General features: G+C 47.4%; 1 protein-coding gene across 19 annotated transcripts in view; it reads left to right on the forward strand.

Moving 5' to 3' along the window:
- EHMT1 (euchromatic histone lysine methyltransferase 1) overlaps positions 1–13361 on the forward strand; it is a 140852-nt gene that overhangs the window by 80828 nt on the left and 46663 nt on the right. For all 19 annotated transcript variants that reach the window (XM_064579028.1, XM_064579041.1, XM_064579043.1 and 16 more), the window contains 3 exons: positions 197–388; positions 8976–9053; positions 10594–10714. In XM_064579028.1, the coding sequence (XP_064435098.1) occupies positions 197–388; positions 8976–9053; positions 10594–10714 (391 nt within the window). The remainder of the gene's footprint in view (positions 1–196; positions 389–8975; positions 9054–10593; positions 10715–13361) is intronic.

Below are 13361 nucleotides of genomic sequence, written 5' to 3' on the forward strand. Positions count from 1 at the left end.
GCTCTGAGGTGCCTCGTTCTGGGGTGCAGCCTCTTTCCCAGTGCTCCCTGACCCCTCATCCCTCACCCTTTCCTGGCTCTTCCCCCAGTGGCAGAGTCGCTGCATCCCACCTTGCAGGCCATGCCCTGGCAGGGGTTGGCAGGTTGCTCCTGATGCTGGGGTTCTTCGTGACAGTGTGCTCTTTCCCATGTTCCAGGGCGACAAGGACCTGGGCGCCAGCACCCTTCACGTGAATGGGGAAAGCTTGGAGCTGGACTCAGAGGAGGACGAGTCGGAGGAGCTTGATGAGGATGAGGACCAGGGGGCCGAGCAGGCTGCTGCATTTCCCACAGAGGACAGCAGGACCTCTAAGGGGGGCAGTGTGTCAGAAACCGACCGCACCCAGAAGGTAGGCCTTTTCCACCCCCTCGGGGAGGGACTACAGATGATGGGTCGTTGGTCCTGTGAGGGGCGCGGTCTGGCCCTTCTCTGCCGCAGTCATTTCCCTGTTTTCCTTCTGACTTGGGCGTTTGCATTCTGTTTATCTTGAAGTTGTAGATTTATTTTCATCAGAGGAGTGTTTGCGGTCTTGTACAGTACTCTTTGAAGTAAGCGTCTGGAGCTTGTTTAGGTTCTAGATGGACAGGCATACACTGAGGGCTGACGTGTGCCAGTGGAGCTGCTTGTCACTGGCCTTGGTGTGACTGCCCTTGTTCAGTCCTAGGCGCGCCACAGGTGCATCCTCCTGCACATGAGGCACTGACGCTGGGAAGGGCTCTTCCTCCTGGTTGGAGTGAGCATCCAGGGCTGCTGCCTGGACCTGCCGTCTGCTCACAGCAGGTGTACCTCGGTGTGCCAGGTGTGTCCCCATCACACAGTTCACTCATGTCTACGCGAGGATGTGCTCTGGGAGGGGGCAGGTGCTGGCTCAGTCGCAAGTCACTGTCTGCAGGTGGCCCCGGGGGCTCAGCACTGGGCAGGGTTTTCAGGAGTTGTAGGGGCAGACCCGAGTAGAACACAGTTCCTGAGTAGATGCCGACCCCTGGGTGTGTGTTTACGCTCTCAGTTTGGGGGGGGGGGGTTGAAGTAGATGAGGAGGAGAAAGAGGAGTTGAGAATCAGGTGGTTGGTTGGAGATGGGTGTGATTGGACTGTTTTTGTATCCTACTTTTTTGAGAGAATTTTGGACCATCTTTATATAAGATGGGCTTTTGTATCTGATGAGGTCTTCTAAAACTAATGGTAGGCAGAGAAGTTCTAGGTGATCTCATTGAAATAGTGACCTGTTTGAAATGTATAATTTCGTGGATTAACTTTTTACATTTTGAGTCAAAGTGCTGTGCTCTGTAGGTACAGACTTCCCTTCCAGCTCTCAGAATTTTGGGGGGTGTCTTGTCTTGTGCTGGAAGCCACGGGTAATAGTCTATTTATGATTTCTGGGTTCTAAATAAGATAAACATTCTTTTTCACTGGTGATTTTTAATAAATTTGTGTAAGCTGTCTTCTTATACTTCATTGGTTTCATTTTTTATGTGTAAGTACTTGATTCATGTACATTTGTTTTGGGATAAAATATGAGGTGGATATACTCAAAATGGGTGTATTTTATGGTATATGAATTCTATCTCAGTAAAGCTTTTTAGGCAAAATGTGAGGTCAGGGTCCCATGGCTTCCCTCAGAATGGTTATAGCCACATTATGTGAGCACCATTTATTGACTGACGTTTCTTTCCCCTGAAGATTTGAAACGTCGCCTTTATCGAACACCATATGGCATATAGAGCTGACTCGGTTTCTGGATTCTCCTCTTCCAGAGAGAATCTGGATGCTGAGTAATACTGAGTAACTCTATACATTGGTATAAAGGAAAGAATTAAATGGGTAGCAAGCCAACAAAAAGAGTCAAGAAACCAGTAAAAGTAGAATCACAAGGACAGTGTGGCCAAGTGGAAAACGGAGTAAGATAACAGGAACAAATCTAAATAAATCAGCAATAGTAATAAACAGTAATGGGTTTATTATGTGAACTGCTTCAGAGAATAGAGAAAGATGGGGATGGACACTAGCTCCTTCTGAGGCCAAACTCGCTTTCAGTCCTGGAACAGTATTGGTTAGACAGAGCTGTATCTCTGCATGATAGCGACTATGGAGAAGGTAGGGCTTCCCGGGAAGACACTGGTTTATTACAGGAAAACTGTCGATAAGACTTACCACATTAACAGATTAAATGAGAAAAACTAGCATTTTATAAAGTTCAGCTGTATGTTTTTTGGATTTGGGGGATGACTTTATGATTCCAGCTGTGACAAGGAACAATTCACTGATCAGAGAGTGACTGCACCTCTGTGCCGCCACCCAGCTCACAGGCCTGAGTTGTCCCAGCCTCCCCTGTGGGCCCTTCTGGTCCCCGCAGAATTGTCTTCTTGGTTTCTGTGCTTCATGTAAACGGGATCATGCATATGTTTTCCTTTTTCAGAGTGTGACTTGTTTTACTCAGTATTACGTTTGTGAAGTTTATATTACTCATTCATTTTCATTGTTACGCACAGTGGATTATAAAGTGGTCTGAGGGATCTCTTTCAGAGGGGACCCATTCAAAGGGTCCGTGGGGTCAAAACTGTTATTGTCATAATGCTAAGACACTACTTACTGTTTTACCTCTCACTCGTTGGAGTTACATTGTGGTTTAAACATTTCTCAGTTTAAATTTGTCCAGTAGTAAACGTTAGTAGACGTAACACACATCAACAAAAGTGCTTTGTCATTCGCCGTAATTTTTAATAGAACGAAGGGTTTCTGAGACCAGAATGTTCAAGGGCCACTATGTTACAGTATTTCTTTGGATGACTGGTCAAATTTATGTATCCATTCCTCTGTTGGTGGACATTTGGGCTGTTGCCAGTTGGGGCCTTTACAGATGACATTGCTGTGAGCATTCCTTTTTGTCTGTGGGGGGCACACCCCCATTGGGATTGCCATGTCATGTGACCAGTGGTAGGCATAGCCACGCAGCTCTCCCGCTCTCAGCTGTGCGTGCATGAGTGTCCTTCTGTCGCACTAGCTTGATACACTTGGTATTGCCCAGCCAGTGAGTGTAGTGGTGTTGCATTATTGTTCTGATTCACATTTTCCTGATTTCCAAGAAGGTTGGGTACTTTTTTACATGTTTATTTGCCATTTGGATGCCTTTTTTTTTTTTTAAGATTTTATTTATTTGAGATAGAGCACAAGCTGGGGGGCAGAGGGAGAGGGAGAAGCAGGCTCCCCACTGAGCAGGGACCCCACACAGGGCTCGATCCCAGGACCCTGGGATCCTGACCTGAGCCGAAGGCAGATGCTTAACCGACTGATCTACCCAGGCTCAATCTTTTTAAAATACAAATTACCCAATGGTATTTAAAGATAGCTTATATTAAATAAACCTAAAGATATCAGAATCCTACCCCCCCCCCAAAAAAGTTACTTAGTGGTGAACATTTTAAAACATTTCTGATGTCAATAATAAAAAGAGGGAGGGATTGCTCCTTTCTCCCCTAACATGAGCGCTGCAGTGTTGATTATTCTTGCTGTGATGCTGTAAAATGAGAACCAGAAGGAAACATTAATATTTAAAAGGACAAGGGAGAAGAGTTTGCCAAGAATATAATCATCTGTCTTAAAAAATTCAAGAAAATCAGCTGAGGAACTATTATAGCTAGTGAGCTGAACTTAAATGTGATCAAGACATAAAACCATTCCTTTTCTTGTGTAGCTGCAATAGCCAGTTAGAAAATGTAACGACAGCAGTATCAATAATAGCAATAATGTCTAGGGCTATTTTTTAACTTTTCTAGTAGAAAATGTCAAGCTATGCAGACATATAGATAATAGTGAACAGTTGTTAACGCTTGGCCAGTCTTGCTTATCCACACATGGATTGTCTTTTTTTTTTTTTTTTTTTTTTAAGATTTTATTTATTTGACAGAGAGAGAGCACAAGCAGGGTGGTGGCAGGCAGAGGCAGAGGGAGAAGCAGGCTCTCCCTGCAGAGCAGGGGGAGCCCGATGCAAGACTCCATCCCAGGACCCCGGGATCATGACCTGAGCCAAAGGCAGTCGCTTAAGCAACTGAGCCACCACCCAGGCGCCCCACACGTGGGTTGTCTTGAAGCAGATATTTCCATATGGATCTTTAAAAGAAAAGGACTCTAAAAGCAAAAATCACAGTATCACACCTAAAACTTAGCTGTAAGTCTTTAATACCACGAGGGTACTTAGTAATAAATTTAATAGGAAATGTCAATTCCCTAGAAGAGAAAACTGAAACTTTCCTGAAGGAGGTTGGAAAGGAGACATAGATTCACATTAAGATCTATTACTTGTCTGAGAAAAAAGCCCTTGTTTGTCTGAGGGAAGACCTGTTCTTTGAGGGAAGACCTGCTGTTTGTTGGAGAAAAGACCCCTTGTTTGTCTGAGGGAAAACCTGTTGTTTAGCTAGGGAGGACCCGCTGTTTGTCTGAGAGAAGACCTCTTGTTTGACTGAGGGAAGACTTGCTGTTTTCCTGAGGGAAGACCCATTGTTTGAGTGAAGACTCCTTGTTTGAGGGGAGACCGCTCTTTGTCTAAAGGAAGACCGCTTGTATGTCTGAGGGAAAACCTGCTGTTTGTCTGAGGGAGGATCCCTTGTTTGTCTGAGGGAAGACCCGTGTTTGACTGAGGGAAGACTCTTTGTCTGAGGGAAGACTTGTTTGCCTGAGTGAAGACCCCTTGTGTATCTGAGGGAAGACCTGCTCTTTGTCTGAGGGAAGACCTCTTGTTTGTCTGAGGGAAGACCCCTTGTTATCTGAGGGAAGACCCCTTGTTTGAGGGAAGACCTGCTCTTTGAGGGAAGACCCCTTATTTGTCTGAGGGAAGACACCTTGTTTGAGGGAAGACCTGCTCTTTGTCTGAGGGAAGACCGCTTGTATGTCTGAGGGAAGACCTGCTCTTTGTCTGAGGGAAGACCTCTTGTTTGTCTGAGGGAAGACCCTTTGTTATCTGAGGGAAGACCCCTTGTTTGAGGGAAGACCTCTTGTTTGTCTGAGGGAAGACCCCTTGTTTATCTGAGGGAAGACCTGTTCTTTGAGGGAAGACCCCTTGTTTGCCTGAGGGAAGACCCCTTGTTTGCCTGAGGGAAGACCCCTTGTATGTCTGAGGGAAGACCTGCTGTTTGTCTGAGAAAAGACCCCTTGTTTGTCTGAGGGAAAACCTGCTGTTTGTCTGAGGGAGGATCCCTTGTTTGTCTGAGGGAAGACCCCTTGTTATCTGAGGGAAGACCCCTTGTTTGAGGGAAGACCTCTTGTTTGTCTGAGGGAAGACCTTTTGTTTGCCTGAGTGAAGACCCCTTGTTTATCTGAGGGAAGACCTGCTGTTTATCTGAGGGAAGACCCCTTGTTTGAGGGAAGACCTGCTCTTTGAGGGAAGACCCCTTATTTGTCTGAGGGAAGACACCTTGTTTGAGGGAAGACCTGCTCTTTGTCTGAGGGAAGACCCCTTGTTTGTCTGAGGGAAGACACCTTGTTTGAGGGAAGACCTGCTCTTTGTCTGAGGGAAGACCTCTTGTTTGCCTGAGGGAAGACCCCTTGTTTGTCTGAGGGAAGACACCTTGTTTGAGGGAAGACCTGCTCTTTGAGGGAAGACCCCTTGTTTGTCTGAGGGAAGACCCCTTGTTTGAGGGAAGACCTCTTGTTTGTCTGAGGGAAGACCTCTTGTTTGCCTGAGGGAAGACCCCTTGTTTGCCTGAGGGAAGACCCCTTGTTTGCCTGAGGGAAGACACCTTGTTTGAGGGAAGACCTGCTCTTTGAGGGAAGACCCCTTGTTTGTCTGAGGGAAGACCCCTTGTTTGAGGGAAGACCTCTTGTTTGCCTGAGGGAAGACCCCTTGTTTGCCTGAGGGAAGACCCCTTGTTTGTCTGAGGGAAGACACCTTGTTTGAGGGAAGACCTGCTCTTTGAGGGAAGACCCCTTGTTTGTCTGAGGGAAGACCCCTTGTTTGCCTGAGGGAAGACCCCTTGTTTGCCTGAGGGAAGACCTTTTATTTGCCTAAATGAAGACCCCTTGTTTATCTGAGGGAAGACCTGCTCTTTGAGGGAAGACCCCTTGTTTGCCTGAGGGAAGACCCCTTGTTTGCCTGAGGGAAGGCCGGTTACTTGTCTGAATGAGAAGATCATTGTTTCATCCTCCCCACATTGCCTGTAAGTTCAGAATAGTTCTCATCAAGACCCTCAGAGGACTTTCTATAGAATAGCTGATGTGGGAATTGTGTGCAGCAAGCACAGGGAGAAAAAAGAGCAGTTAGAACTACTGGAGAGTGATTAAATGGGGATTTGTGCAGGAATGGGAAAGCATTGAGTGAGTGGAACAGGAAGTCCATAACAAACCTATTTGTATGTGAACATACAGTTTACTCTAAGGAGGGGGTTTTAATTTTTGTTTATTTTTTAAGGATGGGTTTTTAGTTTGTGGTCAGGGGATCATGAACTTTTCAGTAAATGTTATTGGGACAATTGATCTTTTGGGGGAAAAATAGAGGGGAACTGTCGCATCATGCCACATAGGAAATGGAAATTCTGTTCTGGAATTGGATAGTGGTGATGGTTGCACTACTTGGAATATACTAAAACACTGAATTGTACACTTTTTTTTTTTTAAGATTTTATTTGAAAGAGAGAGAGAGTGAGTGGAGGGAGGGGTGTGGGAGAGAGAGAATCTCAAGCAGACTCTGCGCCGAGCATGGAGCCTGACCCAGGGCTCGATTCCACAACCGTGAGGTCATGACCTGAGCTAAAATCAAGAGTCGGACACTTAGGGGCACCCGGGTGGCTCAGTCGTCGAGCGTCTGCCTTCGGCTCAGGTCATGATCCCAGGGTCCTGGGATCAAGCCCCGCATCGGGCTGCCTGCTCGGCGGGAAGCCTGCTTCTCCCTCTCCCGCTCCCCCTGCTTGTGTTCCCTCTCTCGCTGTGTCTCTCTCTGTCAAATAAATAAATAAAATCTTAAAAAACACACACACACAAAAACTGTGGTCCTGGGGCGCCTGGGTGGCTCAGTCGTTATGCGTCTGCCTTCGGCTCAGGTCATGATCCCAGGGTTCTGGGATCGAGCCCCGCATCGGGCTCCCTGCTCGGTGGGAAGCCTGCTTCTCCCTCTCCCGCTCCCCCTGCTTGTGTTCCCTCTCTCGCTGTGTCACTCTCTGTCAAATAAATAAAATCTTAAAAAAAAAAAAAAAAAGTCGGACGCTTAACTGACTGAACCACACAGGTGCCCCTGAATTGTACACTTTATTTATTTATTTTTAAAGATTTTATTTATTTATTTGAGACAGAATGAGAGAGAAAGAGCACATGAGAGGGGGGAGGGTCAGAGGGAGAAGCAGGCTCCCCACAGAGAAGGGGGAGCCCGATGCGGGACTCGATCCAGGGACTCCAGGATCATGACGTGAGCCGAAGGCAGTCGCTTAACCAACTGAGCCACCCAGGTGCCCTGAATTGTACACTTTAAAAGCATGAATTTTAGAGTAGGTAAGTTATATTTCAGTAAAGCTGTTGTTTAAAAAAGTAAATTACAGAAGCTTTAAAGTGTCAACATAAAATACCGAACTGTGGAAGAAAATGTTAGAAACTGTTTTTCTAATCTCAAATAAGGAAGGCCTTCTAGTGCCAGACACAGATCCAGAAGCGACAAAGAGAAAGATGAGAGGTTTGACTTGTCCAGATAAAGTCTCAATATTTTTGTATGATAAGAAAGACCAGAAGCAAAGCTTCACTTGATAGGGAAAATTTTTATAACATATTTAATAGGCAAAGCATTGTTACCGATATGTGTGTAGCTTCTCCTAATTAATAAAGCAAGTACCCAGTAGCAGTATGGACTGAGGGTTTGGTCGCATGAGACAAAGTGGAAGAAGTAGGAAAGTATGTGAAGCCGTGAAGTTGCTCAGTGCCTTGTATACTTGGGGAATGAAGACCACAGTGATTGTGCGACCCCTTGGAGGGCTGGTTGTGCCTCTGTGGGCATTGCTGATGGCAGTAGTCTTGAACTGCACGTTTGTGGAGAGGAGTGTGTGTCTGTTGGCTTGTCCTGGGGGATCTTAGTTTGTGTAAAACGCAGCCTCAGAGCGAAACTGGTAAGGGTGTGCCTCGATTAGGGAATGGGGAAGTTACTGGGTGCAGCCCCACAAAGAGCCAGGCTGAGGGTGTGTGTTACCACATCCCTGCCTCAGGGGGTAGGTGGAGAAGGGGTGAATGGATACCCATATATTTTAGTGTTTTTGCATTGAAAATGTATTCATGTATTACCTGTGTGGATAGAAAAGATAAATACAGAAAAAAAAAAAGGAAAAAAAAGTACCTATATTGTTTTGATATGGAAATAATTCCAAAACATATTTTTAATTAGAAGAAAGTTTCATTCACAAAATTGTGTTGGGTGCTCTGCCAGCCAGCAGGCAGAATCATGCTTCTGTGTTCAGGCCCGTTCATGCCAAACATGGGCTGGAAGGACTGTGAGCAGCACTAGCATGATGGTCCTGGGGGCTGAACTGGGCTCTTGGGTGGGTTTAAAGGGTAGGTTTTGCATTTTGTATTATTTTTTGGCCTCTGGAAATGTTTTTACTGTGTATTTTGTTACTTTTTAATTGAATTCTACTACACACAAAATGCACCAAGTGCACTAGTCTTCAGCATACAGATGATGGTCTATTACGTGCTGAGGGGGCTGCCTTCCAGATCAGTACAGAAATACAGCAGAGGAGCGGCCCACCTGGGACGGGCTCTTGGGCAGGGGTCAGGCAGGACTCGCAGCTGGTCCCGGTCACTTCATGGACACAGCACCTGTGTCCTCTCCCGCCCCCCAGCCCGCCTGTGCACGTGCATCTTCAGTGCTGACTGCCAGTGTGTCCAGTAAGACGTGTTTTTATCGAGTCACCTCCACTGAAGGGTCTCATTAGTTGTGTTTTCTTTTTGGCTTGTTGTGCGGCTGGCCAGACGGACGGCGAGTCTGAAGAGGAGCAAGAGTCAGCCGGCACCGGGGAGGAAGACGAGGATGGAGATGAGTCTGATCTGGTAACCCCAGCCCCGCACTCTGATTTCGTGTTTGGTGGCAGAGTAAAGCAGGAGGCTCTGTAGTCTGTCCAGCCCTTCACTCAGCCGTCATTGCAAGTGTGTGCTTGGAATCTGGGGCCGTGATGGCAGATCTCATCCCAGACCTTGGGAAGGAGCATGAGAAAGACATCTGAGCAGAGAGCCAAAGGAGATGGGCTTGGCTCAGGTCCTCATCGGGCAGGCAGGGCTAGGGGAGGGAGGTTGGGGCCTTGGTGTGTGAGGGGTGGTAGAATGGGTAGGAATTGGCAGCAAGGACAGTGGCCATGATTCTGCCCTATGACCAATGTGAGAGAGAAGGAAGGACTTGAGGTGTCTCAGGATTAGAGCCAGCAGGACCTTCTGTGGGCTGGTTGTCACAGGGAGGTAAGCGGTCAGAGGGCAGGGGCACTGGGTCTGTGGGGATGGGGGAGCAGGGGCTTGGAGATGGGGAAGAGCACAAGCCTCAGTCAGGATGGGGCCCAGAAAGCACCCAGCAGGTGAGCTTGAAGCAGAGAAGGCGGAGTTGACGTGAGACGGGAGGGTCATGTTGTGAGCTGAGAAATCCTCCCAAGAGGGAGACACTGGTCCCTGGCATCAGTGTGTTGTGTGGGCAGATGAGATGAGGACTTGGAAGGGACAGTTGGGTTTGGTGATGAGCTGCTCTTTGTCTGGAATGGCAGCTTGAAGTGACAGTGAGCTTGGGGGCAGTGCTTGAGGAAGTTGGGTCTGAAATTTTGCAATAAGGAGGGCAGGGGTGAGGCAGAGGAAATGGAGCACAGGGTGCATGGGGCCACTGGTGGGGCAGCGGAGGAGCCTGTGTGTGCTGGCGGGCCACCGCAGTCAGAACTGGGCACCCAGCACCGCGCCTGGTGTACCTCCTGCTTTCCTCCTTTCTAGCGTCTCTCTGTATCCCTAGGGAGCAGGGGTTGTGTGATTCTCCTTGTAGACCAGTTGAAGGTGGTGGCAGTTCTTGCTCTGCGTCTCTTTGTAGATGCCCTTTCTGCATCTTAGGTTTTAGAAAGGGTCACAAAAATCTTAAAATATTGTAAAATTAATTGTAATTTCTTTCCTTATTCTCCATGTAGATAATTAATGTGGACATAGATTCTGAAGCAGATTGAGGCATTCATTGTTCCTTTTCTCATGAGCAGAATGAATGGATGCATATGATTAAAAGTGGATTCTCTCACTGAGCTTATTTATTTATTTAGTTCCTGACTAGAACTTTCTCATTCTTTCTTGTGCCAGATTCGAGTAAGATTTATAAATTCCATTTAAATGTTCTTGGCTTTTCTTTTCTTTTTTTTTCCTGTAAAATAACAACTTAGTGTGATTTAGGGGAAAACATGAGTATTTTTAAGAATGGGACCAGAAAAGTGTCTGAAAGTGAAATTAATCTCCTAGTTGAAGAACCAAGATATAGCAGGTATTTTATTTTGCAAGGAAACAAAACTTCTAGCACCTTTTGCTTTCAGGAGCTCCCATGCTTTGCTTTTTCTGTTCCTGCCCCTTTGGCTCTCAGAGTTCTGAATCCAGTATCAAGAAGAAGTTTCTCAAGAGGAAAGGGAAGCCTGACAGCCCTTGGATCAAGCCGGCTAGGAAACGGAGGCGGAGAAATAAAAAGAAGCAAAGCGGTGTGCTGGGTAAATGTGATGTCCACATTCGAGGACTGTCTGGGTGGGAAGTGGGCCCATGGGAGGCCGTCCGGGGGTGGGGTTGGGGTTCTGTGTAGGATTTCATTTGGAAAAGGGGCTTTACTGTTTTAAGGGGAAAAAAAGGTATGAACTTCATTAGAGACACTCAGGTGACCCTCAGGTGGCTTCCTTCTGGCAGACCTCCCTTAATGCTGGTTGCATTGTTGAGTGTTGAGCTAATTGGGATTATTCATCTTTTTCCTTGTGTGACCAGGAATCTGTGGCTTCTGAACATTGTATGGTTGCCGTGGCTGCCCTTGGTGTCAGGTGTGGGCAGTGCCTGGGTCCACACAGTGGCTTTCAGCCCTTTGGTCAGATTCCCCTGTTCTGGAAGTAATTTTGTTAAAGGGGATGCAGGGAAGGAAATGACCCTGAAATCCAGAAGGTGAGCAAGCCTAGTGGGCCAGGGGTCGCTTCTGATGGCTTTGTTGCAGAAGATTCGGCATGTGCTGTAGTGCACGTGATTCAGGTGCACGGTGGTGAGTTTCCACACGTGTATGACCACGAGACCTCCACCACAGTTATGTCGTGAATGCTCCTGCTGCCACTTGGTGGCCTTTCCCTCTCCCCAGCCAGCCCTCCCCATCCCTAGGCGCCTCTGCTGTACACTCTGTCTGCAGATTGGTTAGCACTGTGTAGGACCTCATTTGAGTGGATGACTGGGGAGGTGCCCTTGTCTGTCTGCCTTGTGCATAACTGTTTGAGTCATCCACGTTGTGGTACCGGTGGATCGTTGGCCAGGAACGATTCCGTGGTTCACTCTTCACCTGCTGATGGACGCTTGGGCTCTTTCCTGTGTTTGTTTCTTACATTTGTATACAGTCTTTATTGATCAGACACTTTCGCTTACCTTGGGTAAATATTTAGGAGTGGACTAGCTGAGCTGTATGTCTGACTTTAGGGAACTGCCGAGAGGTTTTCAGCCGGAGGCAGGAGTACCGCCCTCATCTCTCACGTTCCCACAGCGGCACAAGAGCTCTGCGCCTCTGTGTCCTTGCGACACTCGTCAGGGTCGGTCTCTGGTCCCAGTGCTGCTGGGGCATCCCGGGCCTCGCCGGGCCTTCACTGCGTGTTCACCTCGTTGAGGGGTGAGGCTGCACACCGTGGCCTCGTGTGTCTCCTTTGTAAAGGGTTCTCTGTTTTGCTCATTTAAAGGTCAGATTGTATACCTTCTCACTGACTTGGAAGAGTTCTTGCAAGATTTCGGATACAAGTCTTTGATTATGTACACATTTTGCACATATGTGTGCCTAGTAAATAAAGAAAATTTGTTGAAGTCTAATGTATGAATTCTTTTCTTTTAAAATTCCTGCTTTTTATGATCCCAGAAATCTTTTACTAGGTCAGGTCACAAAGATTGTGTCCTGTATTCTCTTCTTGAAGTTTTACAGTGTTAGGCCTGATGCGTGCATCTCTGACCCATTTAAGTTAGCATTTGTGTGTGCTCTGCGGCAGGCCGCTCCCCTGTTGCGTGTGGATGCCCAGTTGTTCCTGCCCCACTGCTTAATTTGACTTGTTTCTCTGGGTCGCCCTTCGAACCTTTGTTGACAGTGTGTGTGGGGGCTGTTCTATGTGCTTGTTTATCTTTACGCTCATACCACAGAGCCAAGGAGCTTGTTCTGATTCCACAGTTAAACATTGGCCGTTCTTCTCCAGCCCCCCGATGCACAAACAGGTTTGCTAAGTGGATGTCAGGGAGGCAGAGCTAACCCCGAAGCACAGAGGAGAGCTGTGTGTGGAGCCCGTGAGCCTCCCGTGAGCTCCGTCTCTTTCACTCACGTTTCCTTTTCTCTTCACCACGGACGACCGGCCAGTGTGGCTTTTTTGCTCGCTAACAAACGAACAGTGTTGGTAGACTTAAGACTGCATGTGAGATGAATGCTTGAATGTTTATTCGCATAGGGGCTCAAATTTTATTTCTTTGTGTAGGGTGTTTAAAGTTGCCCAGACTACTCGTATTCTTCACATGCGTGGTGATGAGCTGAGCTCTCACAGTGGCTGGCTTCATCCTGTCTGTCCATGAGCTCAGGTGCAGGAGGCGACATGCGTTCACAGGCCCCGGGTACCACACTGCTCTGTATTATGGCTCACTTATTTCTGATCACCGACATAATATCAATGACTAGTGTTTGGAAGCTTGGCTGTGAAAAACAGGCACCTGCCCTTTGCTAGTGTTAGATATTATCCTGAGTGAGTGTGTACTGTTCACAGGCTTCCTCCGTGAAGTCTGCTCACAACGGCAAGAACCCATGTGGGTTCTCCAGGAATGGTGGACAGGCCTTGAGGGCATAGGAGGCCTGAGTCTGGGCAGCGCCCATTTCACAGGCCCCTCAGTTGTATTCAGATTGCATTGCCCTCTAGAGCGTGATGCCCTTCATAAAGCACCATGTCTGACAGGTGGATACGTCCCTGCAGCCCTGCGTCCTTTCCCTTTGAATCCCGAACTCAGATGTCCGTGGGATTGGGCAGGTTTCCCAGCAGCACCGATGGGGTGGCTTCTCAGCCACTTTACATCAGCTGGTCTTTCAGACCTGCAGATCAGAGAATTCTCTTGTTTTATTTTTAAAGTAGTAGTTACAGAACATTTATATACTAT

Source organism: Mirounga angustirostris, unplaced genomic scaffold (assembly GCF_029215605.1).
Source record: "Mirounga angustirostris isolate CCGP_5_RB_7025 unplaced genomic scaffold, mMirAng1.0.hap1 SCAF_15, whole genome shotgun sequence".
In the NCBI taxonomy this organism is placed as follows: domain Eukaryota; kingdom Metazoa; phylum Chordata; class Mammalia; order Carnivora; family Phocidae; genus Mirounga; species Mirounga angustirostris.